The following is a 22,163-nucleotide window of genomic DNA, read 5'->3' as shown; positions in this document are numbered from 1 at the left end:
AGAAGTTTGGAACTCTCTTTTGCAAATGGCAAGCAATGTTAGATCAATTGTTAATTTTATATCTGTTAGATTTTTGTTAACCAAAGGTATTAAGGGATATGGGGCAAAGGTGGGTGTATGGAGTTAGGTCACTGATCAGCCATGATCTCATTGAATGGCAGAACAGGCTCGAGGGGCTAAATGGCCTCCTCCTGTTCCTTTGCTCCAACACAGGAGGCTATTCAGCCCAGCATGCCTGTGCTGACTCTTTGAAAGAGCTAGCCCATTAGTCCCACTCCTGCTCTTGCCCCATAGTTCTGCAAATTTTTGTTTTCAAGTATCCAATTCTCTTTTGAAAAATACTATTGAATCTATTTCCACCGCTCTTTCAGGCAGCACATTTCAGATCACAACAACCCGTGTAAAAGAAATGAAATTCTCCTTACTGCCCCCCTGCTCTACCCCCCACCCCCCAACCCCACCACCCTGCTTCTTTCGCCAATCACCTTAAATCAGCATCCCCTGGTTACCGACCCATCTGCCAAGGGAACCAGTTTCTCCTAATTCACTCTATCAAAACACTTCAAGACCTCTATCAAATCTCCACTTAACCTTCTCTGCTCTAAGGAGAACAGTCCTACTTTTCTATTCTCTCCGCATAAGACCTGGTACCATTCTAGGAAATCTCTTCTGCACCTCATTCTGGTAACATTTCTGCACTCTCTTCAAGGCCTTCACATCCTTCCTAAAGAATTGGACACAATACTCCAGTTGAGGCCGAACCAGTGTTTTATAAAGTTTTAGTATAACTTTTGTACTCTATGCCTCTATTTATAAAGCCTGTTTGCTTTTTTAAATAGTCTTTTCAACTTAGCCTGCCACCTTGAAAAATTTGTATACATGCAACCCCAGGTCCTTCTGTTCCAGCACCGTCTTTAAAATATACTATTTAGTTTATATTGCCTCTCCTCATTCTTCCTACCATAATGCATTACTCCACACTTCTGTATGTTAAACTTCATCTGCTATGTGTCTGCCCATTTCACCAGTCTGTCTACATCCTCTTAAAGTCTCCTCACTGTTGGCTAAGTTTCTGAATATGAATCTGCAAATATTGAAATTATACGCTGTACACCCAGGTCATTAATAAATCAAAAGGAGCAGTGGTCCTAATACGGACACTTGGGGTAAACCACTGTATACTTCCCTCCAGTCTGAAAAATAAGCAATCACCGCCACTTTCTGTTTTCTGTCTCTTAGTCAGTTATGTATGCACACTGCCACTGTCCCTTTAATCACATGGGCTTCAACTTTGTTAACAGTCTATTTGGTAATTTGTCAAATGCCTTTTGAAAGTCCATATACACATCATCAACTACACTACCCTCATCAACCTCTCCGTTACTTCATCAAAGAACCCAATCAAGTTAGTCAAACACGATTTGCCTTTAACAAATCTGTGCTGACTTTCATTGAATCAAGGGCTGGAATTTTACATTGGGCGGGAGGCCTCGCCCACCGGCCAAAATGTTGGTAAGATATAACAAGTGATGTGCCACAGGGATCTGTGCTGGGGCCTCAACGTTTTACAATTTATATAAATGACTTGGATGAAGGGACCGAAGGTTTGGTTGCTAAATTTGGTGATGACACAAAGATAAGAAAGTAAGTTGTGAAGAGGACATAAGGAGGCTACAAGGGGATATAGATAGGTTAAGTGGGAAAAGATCTGGCACATGGAGTAAAATGTGAAATTGTCCACTTTGGCAGGAAGAATAAAAAAGATGCATATTATCTAAATGGTGAGAGATTGCAGAGCTCTGAGATGCAGAGGGATCTGGGTGGGAGCAATTTTGCTGAGTTTTTGCTTCTATAACTATTATTTTGTAAGTAGATTAATATAATCCTAGTGAAAACGTATACACATATTCTTTCATATATGAGTTGAAAGTATAGCCACATATTGATACAAAATGGAGTTTTAGACCGAGGCACTGTGGGACAGATTTAGTGAGCTCACAGTTGGAGCTTGGTATAGCATAACACAGATAACGAGAGGGGGCCCCTCTTATCAGTGAAACTGCAGACTGCCCGGCACCTTCAGGAATGCAGGCCCATTTAAAAGTGACAGTTGGGAGACTTCAGGATAATGGATGGGACCTGAGCTCATCAATTGATGATCAGGGCCGGCATGAGCTGATCACGTTGCCACATGATGCCTAATCAGTAATTTAATTGGTACTATGTGTAATGTACCGCTGGGTTGAGCACTACCTAGAACTGTACTCCAGGGAGAATGCTGTCACTGAGACTGCCCTCAATGCAGCCCAGCCTCTACCAGTCATGGATGAGCTGGACATACAGCCAACCAAATCGGAACTCAGTGATGCCATTGATTCCCTAGCCAGCGGAAAAGCCCCTGGGAAGGACAGCATTACCCCTGAAATAATCAAGAGTGCCAAGCCTGCTATACTCTCAGCACTACATGAACTGCTATGCCTGTGCTGGGACGAGGGAGCAGTACCCCAGGACATGCGCGATGCCAACATCATCACCCTCTATAAAAACAAAGGTGACCGCGGTGACTGCAACAACTACCGTGGAATCTCCCTGCTCAGCATAGTGGGGAAAGTCTTTGCTCGAGTCGCTCTGAACAGGCTCCAGAAGCTGGCCGAGCGCGTCTACTCTGAGGCACAGTGTGGCTTTCGTGCAGAGAGATCGACTATTGACATGCTGTTCTCCCTTCGTCAGATACAGGAGAAATGCCGTGAACAACAGATGCCCCTCTACATTGCTTTCATTGATCTCACCAAAGCCTTTGACCTCGTCAGCAGACGTGGTCTCTTCAGACTACTAGAAAAGATCGGATGTCCACCAAAGCTACTAAGTATCATCACCTCATTCCATGACAATATGAAAGGCACAATTCAACATGGTGGCTCCTCATCAGAGCCCTTTCCTATCCTGAGTGGTGTGAAACAGGGCTGTGTTCTCGCACCCACACTTTTTGGGATTTTCTTCTCCCTGCTGCTTTCACATGCGTTCAAATCCTCTGAAGAAGGAATTTTCCTCCACACAAGATCAGGGGGCAGGTTGTTCAACCTTGCCCGTCTAAGAGCGAAGTCCAAAGTACGGAAAGTCCTCATCAGAGAACTCCTCTTTGCTGACGATGCTGCTTTAACATCTCACACTGAAGAATGCCTGCAGAGTCTCATCGACAGGTTTGCGTCTGCCTGCAATGAATTTGGCCTAACCATCAGCCTCAAGAAAACGAACATCATGGGGCAGGATGTCAGAAATGCTCCATCCATCAATATTGGCGACCACGCTCTGGAAGTGGTTCAAGAGTTCACCTACCTAGGCTCAACTATCACCAGTAACCTGTCTCTAGATGCAGAAATCAACAAGCGCATGGGTAAGGCTTCCACTGCTATGTTCAGACTGGCCAAGAGAGTGTGGGAAAATGGCGCACTGACACGGAACACAAAAGTCCGAGTGTATCAGGCCTGTGTCCTCAGTACCTTGCTCTACGGCAGCGAGGCCTGGACAACGTATGCCAGCCAAGAGCGACGTCTCAATTCATTCCATCTTCGCTGCCTTCGGAGAATACTTGGCATCAGGTGGCAGGACTATATCTCCAACACAGAAGTCCTTGAAGCGGCCAACATCCCCAGCTTATACACACTACTGAGTCAGCGGCGCTTGAGATGGCTTGGCCATGTGAGCCGCATGGAAGATGGCAGGATCCCCAAAGACACATTGTACAGCGAGCTCGCCACTGGTATCAGACCCACCGGCCGTCCATGTCTCCGTTATAAAGACGTCTGCAAATGCGACATGAAATCGTGTGACATTGATCACAAGTCGTGGGAGTCAGTTACCAGCATTCGCCAGAGCTGGCGGGCAGCCATAAAGACAGGGCTAAATTGTGGCGAGTCGAAGAGACTTAGTAGTTGGCAGGAAAAAAGACAGAGGCGCAAGGGGAGAGCCAACTGTGTAACAGCCCCAACAAACAAATTTCTCTGCAGCACCTGTGGAAGAGCCTGTCACTCCAGAATTGGCCTTTATAGCCACTCCAGGCGCTGCTTCACAAACCACTGACCACCTCCAGGCGCGTATCCATTGTCTCTCGAGATAAGGAGGCCCAAAAGAAAGGAAAGAAAGAAAGATATGTAATGTATGTAATCAATAACCATTCTGATTGGATTGTGTCCAGCCGGGATGGGCTGAGTAACTGTATATCCATTGTGGATTTCCTTTGTTCTGGAGAGCAACACTGGACCGCTTTTAGGTAAGGTGTGCTCTCCATGATATCATGAATAAAGTGTTTATTCTCAAAGTCTGAGTCCGGAGAATTTGTTGAATAATTGGGCTTTAACTGGATTTTCTCCAACAGCATGAATCGCGTAAGGTTAGTATGCAGGTACAGCAAGTAATTAGGAAAGCTAATAGAATGTTATTATTTATGGCGAGGGGAATTAAATACAAAAGTAGGGAGGTTATGCTTCAGTTATACAAGGCATTTGTGAGACTACATCTGGAGTACTGTGTACAGTATTGGTCTCCTTATTTAAGGAAGGATGTAAATGCATTGGAAGCATTTCAGAGAAGGTTTACTAGACTAATACCTGGAATGGGCGGGCTGTCTTATGGCAAAAGGTTGGCTAGGCTTGTATCTACTGGAGTTTAGAAGAGTAAGAGGTGACTTGATTGAAACATATAAGATCCTGAGGGGTCTTGACTGGGTGGATGTGGAAAGGATGTTTCCTCTTGTGGGAGAATCTAGAACTAGGGGTCACGATTTAAAAATAAGAGGTCGCCCATTTAAGACAAAGATGAGAATTGTTTTCTCACAGAGGGCCCTGAGTCTTTGGAACTCTCTTCCTCAAAAGGCAGTGGAAGCAGTCTTTGAATATTTTTAATGCAGAGATAGATAGTTTCTTGATAAGCAAGGGGGTGAAATGTTATTGCGGGTAGGTGGAAATGTGGAGTTGAGGTTACAATCAGATTAGCCATGAAATTATTGAATGGCGGAGCAGGCTCTAGGGGCTGTGTGGCCTGCTCCTGCTCCTAATTCGTAGGTTTTATGTTCAAAATGTTGGGCCTGGGGAGCCAAGCCGGGATTTTATGCTCCCCACACCCTTAATTGGCCTTGGGCAGGACTCCCAACTCCGTGAGGCAGGAGGTCCCACCTAATGGAGCTGCCGGACAATCAGCGGGCTGGCAGCTCTCAGTCCCAGCAGTGCCACTGAGAGTGGTGGCCACTGCTGAGATTACAACTCAGCCACAGCAGCAAGATGGACGATGGCCCTGGAAGACAGGCTCTTTTTTGCCACCGCCCCTTGTAAAATTGCAGTGGGAAGGCATCGGGAACAGCCCCCCTCCAGTCTCCCATGCAATTTTATGGCCCCCACCCCCCCACCCTGCCACCAGCCAGCACCTGTTGGGTTGTGGGGGGGGCTGTAAAATTCCAGCCAAGTTTCCTAAATCTGATTGCTACCCAGAGGCTGCTACTGATAAATGTGATTATGTGACGTCTTCCTCAGTCAAATAAAAAAAAAACTTGGAATTGAAAGTTGGTTTCATGGCAATATTACTGAGACTATCATCGATTGTGGTAAAAACCCAGCTGGTTCATTCATATCCTTTAGAGAAGGAAATCTGCTGTCCTTACCTGGTCTGGCCTACATGCAACTCCAGACCCACAGGAATGAGGCTGACCCTGAACTTCCCTCTGAAATGGCCTAGCAAGCCATTTAGTTCAAGAGCAATTAGGGATGGGTAACAAATGCTAGCCTTGCCAGTGATGCCCACATCCCATGAAAGAATAAACAGATACACTGTCAGAATTCCCACATAGATGCTTAAACAGAATACCAGAGGATGGTCAGTGCCTGTGGAAGTGTGCGATCAATCAGGAACCTGCAGCTTCAAAGAAAAACTCTCCAGGTGAGGCACAGTTAGCGAAAGTTGGTTTATTATTTGTATTCGATGACTTGTCGATATCCCGCCGAGCAGGCAGGAACTGCTATACAGGGAAAGACAACTTGCTCTATGTGAGATGACAGGACAGCCTGAATGCACTGAAGTGCTGAGCCTGTCTTCGCACAGTTTCAGACCAGACCTAGCAGGGAATGCCTGCTTTTAGACCTGATCGTCACGCTGCAGTTCTCTTCCCATCTGATTTCCCCAACCCTCCTCCTGCTACGTATGGGATATCCCAGAACTCAAGAGTGAAAGTGATTAACTATAATATATATATATGGTTTCGGCATGTGTAATGATGGTTCAGTTAGGTAAGTGAGTGAGAAAGACACAGATTTAACATTTTGGTTAGGAATCTTCTAAAAGCAACTGGGTCCTAACGCAGGTGGAACACTGAGCCTTGCTTCTTCACCGATGGGCTGCTGAGAATTTCTGGCAGCCTTGGTTTTTATTTCTCCTGGCAGTGTGTGTGATGGCGGGGGTGGGGGGGTGGAGAAGGGGAGTGAAGAGGAGAGAAGGGGAAAGATACTGGAGTGAAGGTGGAAAAAGGGAGTGAAGGGAGAGAGAAAGGGTGAAGGAGCAGGGGAATGAGAGGAGGAGGAGTGAAGGGGAAGGAGTGAGGGTATGAAAGGAGAGGAGAGCAAAGGGGGAGTGAGGGTATAAAAGGAGAGGGGAGTAACATGGACAAACCTCACTTAGGTAATTTGAACCATCCATAATTATATGTGTGAACAAATAAAGGTTTGCAAACATCATTTCGCCAGATTTTGTTGTACGGGCAGAGAGCTCATGTACCGAACGATATCCTCCTTGACCGCGGTCATGGGGACCTGAGAGAACCAGCGCTGGATGACTTTGCCATCAGGGCCAATGAGAAACTTTTCAAAGTTCCACTTGATGTCGGAGATTTTGAGGGGATCCCAGAACAGCCTGTTGGTGTTTCCAAAACTGTCTCCCACTGGAGGGCAGGCATTCTGCTCAAAGCAACAATAACAAAAAGGAATTATAATTAGAGTATTAAAAGTTATCAGGCACTCGCCAAACTTCCCTCACCCGCAGTCCTGTGCTCTGTGACCTCTAACTCACCACCCCCCAAGAAGGCAACATCATGGAATCACAATTACCTCCCAAACGCCCCTCCAGGTCCCAACTTAACATATAACACCCGTTTCTTCATTGTCACTGAGTCAAATATCCTCTCGAATAGCACGGTGGGAGCATTTCCAACACACGGACTTCAGCAATTCAAGAAGAATGCTCACCATGACATTCTCAAGAACAGTCTGTTCATCAGCCCATCCACCATCTTAACTATTTACTCCCTCCAGCAGTGCACTCTGACTGCAGTGTGTACCATCTGCAAGACATGCTGCAAATCACTAATATTTCTTTAGTAGCACCTTCCAAACCTGCGACCTCTACCACCTGAAAGAACAAGGGCAGCAGATATATGGGAACACCACCTGCGAGTTCCCCTCCAAGTCACACACCATGCTGATTTGGAACTACATCACCCTTCCTTCACTGTCGCTGGGTCAAAATCCTGGAACTCCCTCCCTAACAGCACTATGGGAGTACCCGCACCACATGGACTGCAGCGGTTCAAGAAAGCAGCTCACCACCACCTTCACAAATGGACAGTAAATGCTGACCTTGCCAGCGGTGCCCATATCCAGAGAATGAATAAAAAAATTTTTGCAAGGGAGTCCCTTCTGCAGTCATTTTGAAGATTGGAAGAGGTTTAACCTGTGCCTATCAGGTGAGATTATATTTTGTCATTGCCTGTACATAACCTCTGGAGAGTTACAGGATTATTCACAGTTGGTCTTGTTTTTAAGATTGAATGGTGAAGGTCTGGTTTCCATCTGCTTCATTCCCAGGGAACCATTAGGTTATGTGGGGATTAGCAGTATTGATCAAAGGTACTGTTAGAGCACTAGAAAGGGATGATGTACTTGGGGGTTCAAAGACAGAATTTGTTAAGGAATAATAGAGGAGTTATTATGCTGCTGGGTGTATATTATAGACCAATAAATAGTGTAAAGGAGATCGAGCAGCAAATTTGCAGGCAAACTGCAAAAAGATGCATGGACTCAATGGGCCAAATGACCTCCTTCTGTGCCGTAAATGACTATGATAACTACAGAGTAGTGATAATGGAGGACTTCAGTTAACACTATATAGACTGGAATGGTAACAGTGTAAAGGTCAAAGTATAGGAGGAACTCCTGAAATACATACGAGACATTTCTTGATCAGTGTGTTTGCAGCCTAATGAGGAAGGAAACAGTGCTGGACCTGATTCTGGGATTGTTCTCCTTACAGCAGAGAAAGTTAACAGGAGATTTAATAGAGGTGATCAAAATCCTGACGGTTTTTGATAGAGTTGATAAGGAGAAACTGTTTCCACTGGCAAAAGGGTCGACAAGCAGAGGGTATGAATTTTTGGTGATTGGCAAAAGAACCAGAGGTGACATGAGGAAAAGCTTTTTAAGGTAAGGAGTGGGTAGGATTTGGAATGTGCTGCCTGATAGGGAATTAGAATCAGATTCAATAGTAGCCTTTCAAAAGGGAATTGGATAAATACTTCACAGAGAAAAAATTGCAAGGATATGGGGAGGCACGGGAGAGTGGGATTGACTAGACAGCCCTTTGAAAGAGCTGGTGCAGAGTTGATGGGCTGAATGGCCTCCTTCTGTGCTGTACTATTCGTATTCTATAAAGTGGGGCATGTGGAGCATGTTTCAGTGGGGTGCGTTTGGGGAATAGTGATCACAATATCATTAGCTATAGCACAAGTCATGGAACAGACAAGGAACAACTAAATAAGAAAAAACTCAACTGGAGGAGGACTAATTTCAGTGAAATCAGGGATATGACCTGGGTGGACTGGAATCAAAGAACGGCAGATAAAGTAGTAAATGAGCAACAAGGAGATTGTTCAGGTACAGACTAGACACATTCCCATGAGGTGGAAAGGAAGGATATCAACAGCTAGAGCTTCCTAGATGACAATGGATATAGAGATTAAAATGAAACAGAATGAAGAGTCTTCTGATAAATGTCAGGTTCATAATTCAGTAGAGAATCAGACAGAATGCGAAAAGTACAAGGGAGAACGGGACAAGGAAATAAAAGGAACAAAGGGAGAGGATGAGAATAAATTCACAGCTAGTATAAAAGGGAACGCAAAAGTCTTTTATAAAAATATAAATAGTAAAAAGGTAGTCAAAGGAAGGGTGGGACCAAAGAGAAGATCTTCTTGTGGATCAAAGGGTGTAGCTGAGGTACTGAATGAGTACTTTGCATCTGTTTTCACTGAAGAAGAGGAGGCTGCCAATGTCATAGCAAAGGAGAAAGGAGTAGAGAAATTGGATGGGATTCTTTTGGGCCTCCTTATCTCGAGAGACAATGGATACGCGCCTGGAGGTGGTCAGTGGTCTGTGAAGCAGCGCCTGGAGTGGCCACAAAGGCCAATTCCGGAGTGACAGGCTCTTCCACAGGTGCTGCAGAGAAATTTGTTTGTTGGGGCTGTTGCACAGTTGGCTCTCCCCTTGCGCCTCTGTCTTTTTTCCTGCCAACTACTAAGTCTCTTCGACTCGCCACAATTTAGCCCTGTCTTTATGGCTGCCCGCCAGCTCTGGCGAATGCTGGCAACTGACTCCCACGACTTGTGATCAATGTCACACGATTTCATGTCGCGTTTGCAGACGTCTTTATAACGGAGACATGGACGGCCGGTGGGTCTGATACCAGTGGCGAGCTCGCTGCACAATGTGTCTTTGGGGATCCTGCCATCTTCCATGCGGCTCACATGGCCATGGGATATAAATAGATAAATAGGAGGTACTAAAATGTTGCTTGAAGTAGAAAATTCAGCAGGTCAAAGGCAGTTGTGATAGAGGTGACCCTTAGACAGTGCAACACTCCCTCAGTACTGCCCCTCTAACAGTGCAGTGCTCCCTCAGTACTGCCCCTCCGCCAGTGGAGTGCTCCCTCAGTACTGCCCCTCTGAAAAAAACAGGGGTGGGGCAAAAGATAACAAAAGGGAAGGTGTTGATAGGACAAGATCACAGAGAATAACTGACCAGAAGGTCATGGAGCAAAGGCAATGGGGGTGTTAATGGTGTGCTGAAAGACAAAGCATTAGTGCAGAGAGGGTATTAAATGACAGAATAATGAACAGCCCTGGCCAAAAGCACAAACATCGAAAAAAAAAAGTGGGCAGGCACATAGTAAGAAAAATGAATGATGAAACAAACTAAAATAAAATAAAAGGGAAAAAAAACTAAAAAAAAAAGTTGGGGGTGGGGTGGAATGGGGTTGGGTGCAGTCATGCTGTGAAATAATTGAACTCAATGTTCAGTCCGTCAGGCTGTAGTGTGCCTAATCGGTAAATGAGACGCTGTTCCTTGAGCTTGCGTTGATGTCCATTGGAACACTGCAGCAATCCCAGGACAGACATGTGGGCATGAGAACAGGGGGGAGTGTTGAAATGCAAGTAACCGGAAGCTCGGGGTCATGCTTTTAGACTGAGCGGAGGTGTACCAAAAAGCGGTCACCCAATCTGCATTTGGTCTCCCCAGTGTAGAGGAGAACACATTGTGAGCAGGAATACAGTACACTACATTGAAAGAAGTACAAGTAAATTGCTGCTTCACCTGAAAGGAGTGTTTGGGGCCTTGGATAGTGAGGAGAGAGGAGGTAAAGCGGCAGGTACTACACCTCCTGCGATTGCATGGGCAGGTGCCATGGGAAGGGGACGAGGTGTCGGGGGTAATGGAGGAGTGGACCAGAGTTCTTTTTGTGTTCATTCATGGGATGTGGGCGTCACTGGCTAGACCAGCATTTATTGCCCATCCCTAATTGCCCTTGAGAAGGTGGTGGTGAGCTGCCTTCTTGAAAACCGCTGCAGTCCATGGGAGGTAGGTACACCCAGTGCTGTTAGGAAGGGAGTTCCAGGATTTTGACCCAGGGACAGTGAATGAACGGCGATATAGTTCAAAGTCAGGATGGTGTGAGACTTGGAGGGGAACTTGCAAGTGATGGGTGTTCTCATGCATTTGCTGCCCTTGTCCTTCTAGTTGGTAGAGGTCATGGGTTTGGAAGGTGCTGTCTAAGGAGTCTTGGTGCGTTGCTGCAGTGCATCTTGTAGATGGTACACACTGCTGCCACTGTGTGTCGGTGGTGGAGGGAGTGAATGTTTGTGGATGGAGTGCCAATCAAGCGGGCTGCTTTGTTCTGGATGGTGTCGAGCTTCTTGAGTGTTGTTGGAGCTGCACCCATCCAGGCAAGTGGAGAGTATTCCATCACACTCCTGACTGTGCCTTGTAGATGGTGGACAGGCTTTGGGGAGTCAGGAGGTGAGTTACTCGCCACAGGATTCCTAGCCTCTGACCTGCTCTTGTAGCCACAGTATTTATATGGCTACTCCAGTTCAGTTTCTGGTCAATGGTAACCCCCAGGATGTTGATAGTGGGGGATTCAGCGATCATAATGCCGTTGAATGTCAAGGGGAGATGGTTAGATTCTCTCTTGTTGGAGATTGTCATTGCCTGGCACTTGTGTGGCACGAATGTTATTTGCCACTTATCAGCCCAAGCCTGGATATTGTCCAGGGTGGACCAGGGTGTCGCAGAGGGAACGATCCCTTCAGAATGCTGACAGGGGAGGGGAGGGGAAGATGCGTTTGATAGTGGCATCACACAGGATGTGGTGGAAATGGCGGAGAATGATCCTTTGGCTGTTAAGACAGGTGGGGTGGAAAGTGAGGACAAGGGGAACCCTGTCGCGTTTATGAGAGGGAGGGGAAGGGGTGAGAGCAGAGGTGCGGGAAGTGGGCCGGACATGCTTGAGGGCCCTGTCAACCACAGTGAGGGGGGAATCCTCTGTTGAGGAAAAAGGAAGACATATCAGAATGGTTGTATCATCAGAGCAGATGCAGCTGTTGGAGTTGGTGGGCTTATAATGAATATTAGTAGACAGCCTAGTAGACAGAGAAGTCGAGGAAGGGAAGGGAACTGTAGGAGATGGACCATGTTAAGGTAAGAGATGGGTAGAAATTAGAAGCAAAGTTGATAAGGTTTTCCAGTTCTGGGCAGGAGCAGGAAACGGCACCAATACAGTCATCAATGTACCGGAAAACGAGTTAGGGGAGGGGGCCTGAGTAGGACTGGAACAAGGAATGTTCGACATATCCTACAAAAAGATAGGCATAACTAGGACCCATGCGGGCACCCTGTTTTACTTTTTCTCTATTTTTTCTTTTTATTTTATTTTAGTTTGTTTCATCATTCATTTTTTTACCATGTTCCTGCCCACTGTGTTTTTTTCATGTTTGTGCTTTTGGCCAGGGCTGTTTATTATTCTGTCATTTAACACCCTCTCTGCACTAACGCTTTGTCTTTCCCCACACCATTAACACACTCTTTGCCTTTGCTCCATGACCTTCTGGTCAGTTACTCTCTGTGACTCTCTGTCATATCGACATCTTCCCTTTTGTAATCTTTTGCCCCACCCTAACTTTATTTGCTTAAATGCTTAAAACCTATTACATTTCTAACCTTTGCCAGTTCTGATGAAAGGTCACTGACCTGAAACGTTAACTCTGCTTCTCTCGCCACAGATGCTGCCAGACCTGCTGAGTATTTCCAGCATTTTTTGTTTTTATTTCAGCACTCCCTCAGTACTGCCCCTCTAACAGTGCAGCGCTCCCTCAGTACTAGCCCTCCGCCAGTGCAGTGCTCCCTCAGTACTGGCAATACAGTATAGTGCATGGGGGTGGGGTGTTCTGAATCTGTTCATGGTGGATAAGAGGTGATTCTTGGTCCCCTGAACTAAGTTTGTGTCCCACTTACCTTCAAGTACGTGAACAGCTGCTGCTCATTGTAACCATTCACGTCCCCTTTCTCGAACAGCTGGAAGTTTGGTGCAAACCCTTTGCCAGGCCGGACATACCTTTGGTCAAACAGCAACAGATTAGTTGTAGAGGCAAAAAGAAACACTGGTGCCTGGAGCTCGAAGCTATGGCATCGGCCAGTCACGCCCAGCTCCCTTCACAGATCCCATCTCTCGCCCCTGTCTAAAAGGCACTGCTTCCTGATGGGTGAGGCTGTCCTTCAGCACCTTCGCTCAAGACCACCCTGAGGCTGTTCGGTCCTGGGGGATTCATCATATTGCAGCCGGTACCTTGCCTTCTGCACTAACACACACTCAGCATTTTGTTTGGATAATGACCTGGGAGAGAAACGTGGGATGATTCATTCCTCTCCCTAATACAGGGTCACTGCGTCCAGGTAACACAGGGAAGGTCATTAACATGGAGTCACACCAGATGCTGCCCCTTCCAACTGAGCCATCACAGACCCGTCCTCTAACACTTTGAGGAACGAGGTAAGTTGGAGAAATCTGCATTGTGCTATGAAACCCAGGAGAGGGGTGAATAATGGTGAGGAATTAATAATCTACATTATTTCAAGGATCAGTGAGTATTTACACTGAACTTTCTCTCAGGAGATTAAATGGGTGGGTAGAATTTTTGATAGGGTAGAGTGGACATGGGCTTTGGGAGGAGATTAAATGGTTGGGTAGAGTCTGTAATAGGGTAGAGTGGACATGGGTTGTGGGAGGTGATTAAATGGGTGGGTAGAGTCTATAATAGGGTAGAGTGTGCATTGGCTGTGGAAGGAGATTAAATTAAGAGGCATCTTGACAAATACATGAATAGGATGGGAATAGAGGGATACGGTCCCCGGAAGTGCAGAAGGTTTTAGTTTAGGCAGGCATCAAGATCGGCGCAGGCTTGGAGGGCCGAATGGCCTGTTCCTGTGCTGTACTGTTCTTTGTTCTTTGTTGTTCTTTTGGATGCGTAGAGTCTTTGATAGGGTAGAGTGGACATGGGTTGTGGGAGGAGATTAAATGGATGGGTAGAGTGAGTGATTGGGTGGAGTGTACATGGGCTGTGGAAGGAGATTAAATGAGTTGGGATGCTAGGGTCACACACGGGTCTTCTAGTGTTGCTGCGACAGTAATGACGGTGATGTACATTGCCTGAGATATTCCTACTGCCTGTGCTTGGCTTCAACTTGCCATCTCCTGGACTTTCTGCTGGGATGCACCCCGCCCCCATCCCACCACTCGACAATGACAACAGGCAATGGCTGGTTCCGTGTTGGTGTTTCTGAGGTCAAACAATGCCAGCTCAGGAACCGGGGCGCAGTGGGGACCTCCTACTCACTTCAACAAGGGGATGATCTCCTTGTTTTCCGCTGGTTCTTGTTTGCCAAACTGGTTGCTCGGAAATCCGAGGACTGTGAAGCCGTACGGACTCAGCTCCTCATGTAGTGCATTCAGTTCTGGAGAGGAAAAGTACTTTTATTCCAAGAACATTTCAGTGCAAAGTGTTTTTGAAACGTTAAAATCTCCTTTCCCCTCTCTGCGACGGCACCCATCACTCTCAATTCCCCCAACACAAATTCTCTCACCTTGGCCAATTCTGGTGAAGTTACTGCCTTTTAATTTGTTATTTGGATGTGGTTCACAATGGAAAAATAACATCCCTCCTTACATAGAAAGTACAGCACTGAAACAGGCCATTCGGCCAACAGCTCTATGCTCCACCTGTCTTCTCCCATCTTATTGCATCTAAACAACATCAACATATCCTTCTCTTCCCTCATGAGTTTATCTAGCTTCCCCTTAAATGCATCTATTCACGTCATCCACTCCTTGTGGTAGCGAGATCCACATCCTCACAACTCACTGGGTAAAGAAGTTTCTCCTGAATTCCCTGTTGGATTTATTCATGACTATCTTATATTGATGACTCTTAGTTTTGGACGCTCCCACAAGTGGAAACATTTTCTCTAAATCTACGCTATCAAACCCTTTAATTACCTTAAAAACCTCTGTCGCGTCACCCTCAACCTTGTCTTTTCTGGAGAAAAAAGACCCAGCCTGTTCAGCCTTTCCTGATAGTTACAACTTCTCAGTTCGGAATCATCCTTGTGAGTCTTAATGGGTTCTGAGTGCATTGAATGTCAACCACATGGTGTAGGACTGGTGTGACGTGTTGCTCCAGACTGGGTAGAGATGCAGCTGCCCTTCCCCAAGTGATCCAGTCGGGTTTTTACACAATCTGGTAGCTTCACTATCAGTTTTATCTAGTGCGAGTTCGACACCACTTGCCAAATGCTCGAGTTTCAGTTTCACATTTGTTGTGATGGGATTTCAGCTAATGTACGAGAAAGAAAGATTTGAGAATGAGCAGAGCTAAAGGGAAGAGGGAGGTGGAAAACAACACATTATTGGCCTTGCTCCTTATTTTGTAAACGCTTCTGCTCTGAGGAAGGGTCCACACCTGAAACTTGAAGACCTCTGTTTGCTCCACAGATGATGACTGACCTGCTCAGAGTTCCATGCAGTCTCACCTCAGAGCTCTAGCATTTGAAGGGGTTTTGATATAGTAATTAAAGAGATACTGTTCTCACTGGCGGGAGGGTCGGTAACCAGAGGACACAGATTTAAGATAATATAACCAGAGGAGGAGATGAGGAGAATTTTTTTCTTAAAGCAGTGAGTTGTGGTGATCTGGAATGTGCTGCCTGAAAGGGCGGTGACAGCAGATTCAATAGTAACTTTCAAAAGGGAATTGAATAAGTATTTGAAACTGAAATGTTTTCAGGACTTTGGGGAAAGACTGGGAAGTAGGACTAATCGGATAGTTCTTTCAAAGAGCCAGCACAGGCTTGACGGGCCAAATGCCCTCCTGTGCAATATGATTCCATTATCTGCGATATTTGGTTTGAGTCTATCTCTTACCTAGGTGTAAGAACTGTCGAATAGCAATGTGCTTTACATATGGGGTGTCACAATAAAATCACAGTTGGAGTACCGTGCTATCAGATGGAGTGGTTGAGGTGAATATTATAGGTGCTACTAAGGGGAAGCTAGATAAGCATATGAGGGAGAAAGGAATAGAAGGATAAGCTGATAGCATGGTCAGAAGTAGGATCGCAGGGGGCTCATGCACAGACCTGTTTCTGTGCTGTATGTTCGATGTAATCTCACCACAGAGCAGGACCTGCAAAACATCCATACCTATATATTGGTGTGTTAGCCCTCAGAACGTGGCTACGTTGAGGACCAGGACAGTTTTCCCAGCGTATTCCTTAAAGGAGAGGTATCTGCTCCCGTCTATAGTAGTTGCTCCATAGTCATAGATGGAGCCAGGGGCTGAGATGTTGCAGTGTGAAACCTGGAACCAAAGAGGAAAATTTAATCACATGTGATTGTAATGTTCCCTTCTCTCCTGATCCTGTGTGTCCTGGGGCCTCTATTTATCCCTCAACCAACATCATTAAAAGAAACAGATCATCTGATCATTATTTGATTGCTTTTTGTGGGATCTTGCTGTGAACAAATTGGCTGCTGAAAATAGAGTCATAGAGTTATACAGCACAGAAACAGGCCCTTCAGCCCATCATGTTTGTGCCGGTCATCAAGCACCTATCCTAATCTTATTTTCCAGCATTTCAAGTGCTCATCTAAATACTTCTTAAATGTTGTGAGGGTTCCTGCCTCTACCACCTGTCCAGATTCCAACCACCCTCCGGGTGAATTTTTTTTTCCTCAAATCCCCTCTAAACCTCCTGCCCCTTACCTTAAATCTATGCCCGAAGTTCCGAAGAAGGGTCACTGACCCGAAACTTTAACTCTGCTTCTCTTTCCACAGATCCTGCCAGACCTGCTGAGTGGTTCCAGCATTTCTTGTTTTTGTCTTAAATCTATGCCCCCTGGTTATTGGCCCCTCCACTTAGGGAAAAAGTTTCTTCCTATCGATCCTATCAATGCTCCTCAGTCAGGTCCCCCCTCAGCCTTTCCTGCTCTAAGGAAAACAACCCTAGCCTATCCAGTCTCTCTTCATAGCTGAAATGCTCCAGCCCAGGCAACATCCTGGTGAATCTCCACTGCACTGTCTCCAGTGCAATCACATCCTTCCTATAGTGTGGTGCCCAGAATTGTACACAGTACTCCAGCTGTGGCCTAACTAGCGTTTTATACAGCTCCATCATAACCTCCCTGCTCTAATATTCTATGCCTTGGCTAATAAAGGCAAGTATCCCATATGCCTTCCTAACGACCTTGTTTCTTACATTACAACAGTTATTACACTTCAAATGTACTTCCTTGGTCATCAAGCACTTTGTGAGGTGCAGAGGATGTGAAAGGTGCTATAACAATGCAAGTTCTTTGTTTAAGCCAGTGAATCCAGATTTCTCAGATTCTGGGGATCATCCCATCAGTCACTGTAGTCAAACTACATGTTGGGTATGGATGGAACAAATGCAAAGGAACAGCAAATGGAAATCAATTGGGCGTCACTGTCCACAGACCTGGGCCTAAAAAAAAGCTAGCATTTCTATAGAACCTGTTCCAAACCCAGAGTGCTTTACAGCCAATTAAGTACCTTTTTGAATTGGAGTCACTGTTTCAATGCGAGAAACGGGGTTTCCAACTGTGCATAGCAAGCTCCCACAAACAGCACTGTGGTATTGCCCAGTTCTTCTGCTTTCAGAGATGAAGGCTGAGGGACAAATATTGTCCCAAAACACCAGGGACAATGCCCCTCTTCCAACAGTAGCCATGGGGTCTTTTATTCCCGCCAAGGCAGACGGGATCTTAGTTTTAACGCCTCATCTGAAAGATGGCACCCTTGACAGTGCAGCATTCCCTCAGTACTGTACTGGGAGTGTCAGTCTGGATTATGTGCTCAAGTCTCTTGACTAGGAGTTGAACCCACAACCTACTGAGTCTGAGGCAAGAGTGCTCACCAGTGAGTCAAACAGTCCTGTAGTGTTTTGAGAATTGCATTGTACATATTGTTCACTTGTGGCTACCATTTACTCATGAGCCAGCAGAGGGAGCTGAAAGAGAAAGTGAAAGTAAAACAGAATAAAGAAGACTTCTTGTGTTCACCAGCTTGCTGCCTCTGTCTCAGTTTCTGCCTCATATTTCCAACTAAGCTCGGCTAAGCCTTGCTTCAATCTCAAGATTATCACAGGACCCTGCTCCTGAATAGAGAGTCCCAAGGTTCAAATGATATTGGGTCTCAGGCCTGCAAAGGGGTATTCCAGCCAAGGGCACTGTAGACTCTAGTGACCCTCTAAGTTGATGATTAAGGCATCCTGTTGAATCAGATTGGAAGGGGCTTCGAAATAACCTGGAAGTAGTTGATCAGGACATTTGACAGTAATGATTCCTTAAGAAAACATGGGAGAATACCTGATTTAGTCCATGATTAATGACTGGAAATGGTCTGGTTACTGCCAGGAATGCACAGAAATGGATTTTCATCATCACATCCTAAATTGTGAAGATAGGCGGACATTCTCCTAACAAGGACTTCACTTCCTTTCAATGCCTTACATAGGAAAGTATTCAATTCCATGCAAACTCTTCTCACAAGAAAATCAGTGAATTTAATGAAAAAAGCAATTACAGTGAGGAATCCAGTTTAAAACTCCCCACAACAAACCTCAGCCACTGACAAATATACTATTCACCGGCCATCACTGGAGAGAAAAAGGACAGGGAGAGAGAGATGGAGAGAGAGAAAAAGAGGGAGGGAGAGGGGGCGGTTGAGACAGGGAGAGAGAGGCAGAGAGAAAGGGGGCGAGATAGAGAGGGGGAGAGAGGGTGAGGGGGGTGAGAGAGGAAGGGCAGGGGAAGAGGGGAGGAAAAGAGGAGGGAAGAGGTAGAGAAAGAGTGAGGGAGAAGAGAGAAGGAGAGGGGAGGAGAAAGTGAGAGAGAAGGAAAGGGAAGAGGGGAGAGAGTGGGGGAGAGAGTCGTAGACAGGAGACGAAAGAGGAAGGGGACTGAGAGAAGGGCAGAGAGAGAAAGGGCAGAGAAAGAGAGGGCAGAGAGAGGAGGGGGGTTGGGAGTGAGAGGAGGGGTAGAGAGGGAAAGGAGGGAGGGAGATGAAGGGGGGAGAGAGACGGGGGACAGAAAGAGGGAATGGGAAAGAATGAGAGGAAATAGGGGGAGTAAGAGAGAGAGGGGGAGAGAGAGGGGGAGAAGTAAAACAGAGATAGAGAGATGCATTGAGCCTGGCTGTACAAAGCAAACGTGCTGGGCTTGTTTGCACACTGCTGATAATATGAACTTATCATTAAACAGTTGGCACAAACTGGAAGCCAGAATGTATTTTCTTTCTGTTTGTTTTGTCATTGACACCAGATCTAGTTTTTTAAAAAAATTATTTCCTCACACAGCCACGTCTGTCACAGGCTGAAAACAGCAGTGGACTGGACGACAAGACAGAATGTAATTCAGTGAAACAACAGTGCCTAAACCATCTCGATCCTCCTGTCTGGTTGCCTGGCAACCAGGCTGGCATATGAAGAAATAGTCAGGTTGACATGCTTCTGCTGCATGTGTCATCAAACCATTTCTGTATCTAAAACCCAGAAGCATGTCGCAACTCTGGTTCGCTGTATTCACGAGAGGTTTTGTCATGTGACCTCCCAGCTTATCCCACCCACCCACTCATCTGCCACTGGTCTCCTGACATGCACATTCTCGCTTTGCCATTTACTGACCATCCAAACACAACTTGTGTTTTTATAGGACCCATAATGTAATAAAACAGCCCAAGGTGCTTCACAGAAGCGTTATCAAACAAAATGTTACACCAAACCATGTAAGGAAATATTCGAGATGTAAAAAGAGGCCACAATTGGAGGAGCACAGACACCTTGGAGGATTGTAGGGCTGGAGGAGATTATAGGGATAGGGAGGGGTGAGGCCATGGAGGGATTTGAAAACAAGGAAGAGAAATTTAAAATCGGGGCGTTGTCAGACTCGGAGCCAATGTAACCCAGCGAGCACAGGGGTGATAGGGGATTGGGACTTGATGCAAATTAAGACACGGGCAGCAGAGTTTTGGATAGACCTCAAGTTTATGAAGGGTAGAATGTGGGAGGAGAGCATGGGAATAGTCAAGTCTAAAAGTAACAAAAGCGCAGATGAGACAGGGGCAGAAATGTACAATGCTAATGAGGTGGAAGTTTGCAGTCTTAGTGATGGAGAGGATTGTTAATAGTTAATAAATTTATCTTGTATGCAACCTAGAAGCTGATTTCTCTTTGTTAAATACTGATGAATTATAATCATGTCAGAATGGCACAGAATACAGCAGATGATGAGAGGAATTACAAATCTTGACTCCTACAACATTGCCATCGACTGCACAGGCAATATACCCACATATATGTGTTGACAGAGCAGCTATTGGAACAGGAATATAGAGGCACTGAGGAAGGTGCAAAAAAGATTCACAAGGATGATAGCAGAACTAAGAGGTTATGCCTATTAGGAAAGATTGAAATGGCTGGGGCTCTTTAGAAAAGAGAGGCTGAGGGATGATCTGATGGAGGTCTTTAAAGTTATTAAAGGGTTTGGTAAGTTAGATGTAAAGAAGATGTTTCCAGAACTAGGTGTCATAAATATAAGATAGTCACTAATAAATGCAATAGGGAGAAATTTCTTTATGCAAAGAGTGGTTAGAATGTGGAACTCTTTACCACAGGGAGTGGATGAGGTGAATAGCAGAGATGCAATTAAGGGGAGGCTAGATATGCACATGACAGAGAAAGGAATAGAAGGTTATGCTGATGGGATGAGATGAAGTCAATAGTGTGGGAGGAGGCTCGTGTCGAGAATAAACACCGGCATAGACTGGTTGGGCCAACTGGGAGCAGTGGGTGAGCCAGAAAAAGATTTCTATGGAGATACTGTTCTCATGTTTATAATGTGCCCTGTCCTCAGCTCTGACTGAGTGACAGAAACACAGACGTACAAACATGGAATAAAAATTGCGCAGGTTACAACCAGTCTGCAGAGCAACACTCTCCGATGGATCAGCACCAGTTTCTCCCACAATTAAAGAATTTACATACCAGCGATCACCAGGCACACATTCTCACTAACTCACGCCAGCTGGTAAGGGTTTAACTGAGCCCCACATACCAGGGAGATTCTGGGTTTGACTGCCACAGTCTGTGCTGTCAGCTGAGCTCAGTGCCTGTACAGTGCCTCTGTTGGGGCCAGAAGGCACCTAATTGAAGAAAAATTAGGTTGCCCAGGGTTCTCACTCCCAATCCTTCTCCAGCCACTCTGTCGTGCAGGGTTCAAAGTTAGGATGCCTACCACAGTCAAACAACCAGCCAACCTGTACCGTCGACATGAAGAATGGCCATTTGGAGCAGGGCAGAGGGGAGGGAAGGGAACGGGGCTTGTGGAACCTTACATGGCCTTCTGGGGACGAGGTACGTGCGGGGTAATTGAGCAGGGAGGAGAGGAGTGGATGGAAAATAAGATACAGAAAACAATTTGCATTTACTGATAATATTCTGTAATTTATTTAAAGCAGAGATACATATTCCTAGTGAATCCAGAACAAAACATTAATAACCTTAGGGTGTAACAAAAGGTCGCAATAACTCATATTAATATGACATACAAAAATCAAGAAGGAGATTTCCAATTGAAATGGCAGATAAAGCATTTTAAGGACCTTTTTTCTCTATTGAAACTGTTGCTTTCAGTTGATGTGAAAGGTAAATAAGCTCCCTACTCAGTGCCTAGTTAAAATCGCCTTTACCTGTCCGGCTCCTGCCTGAATCCATCCGACTAGGACTGACAGCAGGAGCCAGTGCTTGGAGAAGCCCTCCATCATGCACACACAGCGGTCACGTCCCAGTCACTGGTCCCGCTTTAGTCACTCAGGAGTCTGAGTGATTTGAGAAATATCGTCCTATTTAAACACAAAGCAAAGTGAGTCAGGGCTGGAGCAGCCAATCACACTCAAAAAGGAGAAGCATAGGCTCCGTATTTGATGTAACCCTTTCAATGCAGAATTACAGGGCCTTCATGTAGCGCTTTGAACTGATGTTTGTCAAACCTCCCTGTAAACACGGACACACTCCCCGGGACCCCCTGTAAATACTGACACATTCCCCGGGACCTCGTGTAAATACTGACACACTCGCCAGGACTCCCTGTAAATACTGACACACTCCCCAGGACTCCCTGTAAATACTGACACACTCCCAGGGACGCCCTGTAAATACTGACACACTCCCAGGGACGCCCTGTAAATACTGACACACTCCCCAGGACTCCCTGTAAATACTGACACA

The 22,163-nt window shown here is 45.8% G+C and overlaps 1 protein-coding gene across 1 annotated transcript; it reads right to left on the bottom strand.

Annotated features, from left to right (window-relative positions):
• Window positions 1-5,939: 5,939 nt before the first annotated feature.
• gpx3 (glutathione peroxidase 3) lies at window positions 5,940-21,767 on the bottom strand. Its single transcript, XM_068044066.1, has 5 exons — window positions 21,626-21,767; window positions 16,063-16,219; window positions 14,201-14,318; window positions 12,822-12,921; window positions 5,940-6,938 (listed from the first exon to the last, which is right to left on the bottom strand). The coding sequence occupies exons 1-5, from the start codon at window positions 21,698-21,700 to the stop codon at window positions 6,717-6,719; spliced, it is 672 nt and encodes a 223-aa protein (XP_067900167.1). The 5' UTR covers window positions 21,701-21,767; the 3' UTR covers window positions 5,940-6,716.
• Between the last annotated feature and the right edge of the window lie 396 nt (window positions 21,768-22,163).

The sequence above is a fragment of the Heterodontus francisci genome, chromosome 12 (genome assembly GCF_036365525.1).
Source record: "Heterodontus francisci isolate sHetFra1 chromosome 12, sHetFra1.hap1, whole genome shotgun sequence".
NCBI lineage: Eukaryota > Metazoa > Chordata > Chondrichthyes > Heterodontiformes > Heterodontidae > Heterodontus > Heterodontus francisci.
The sequence above is the reverse complement of the archived record's forward strand: the minus strand, read 5'-3'. Positions and strand labels throughout refer to the sequence as shown.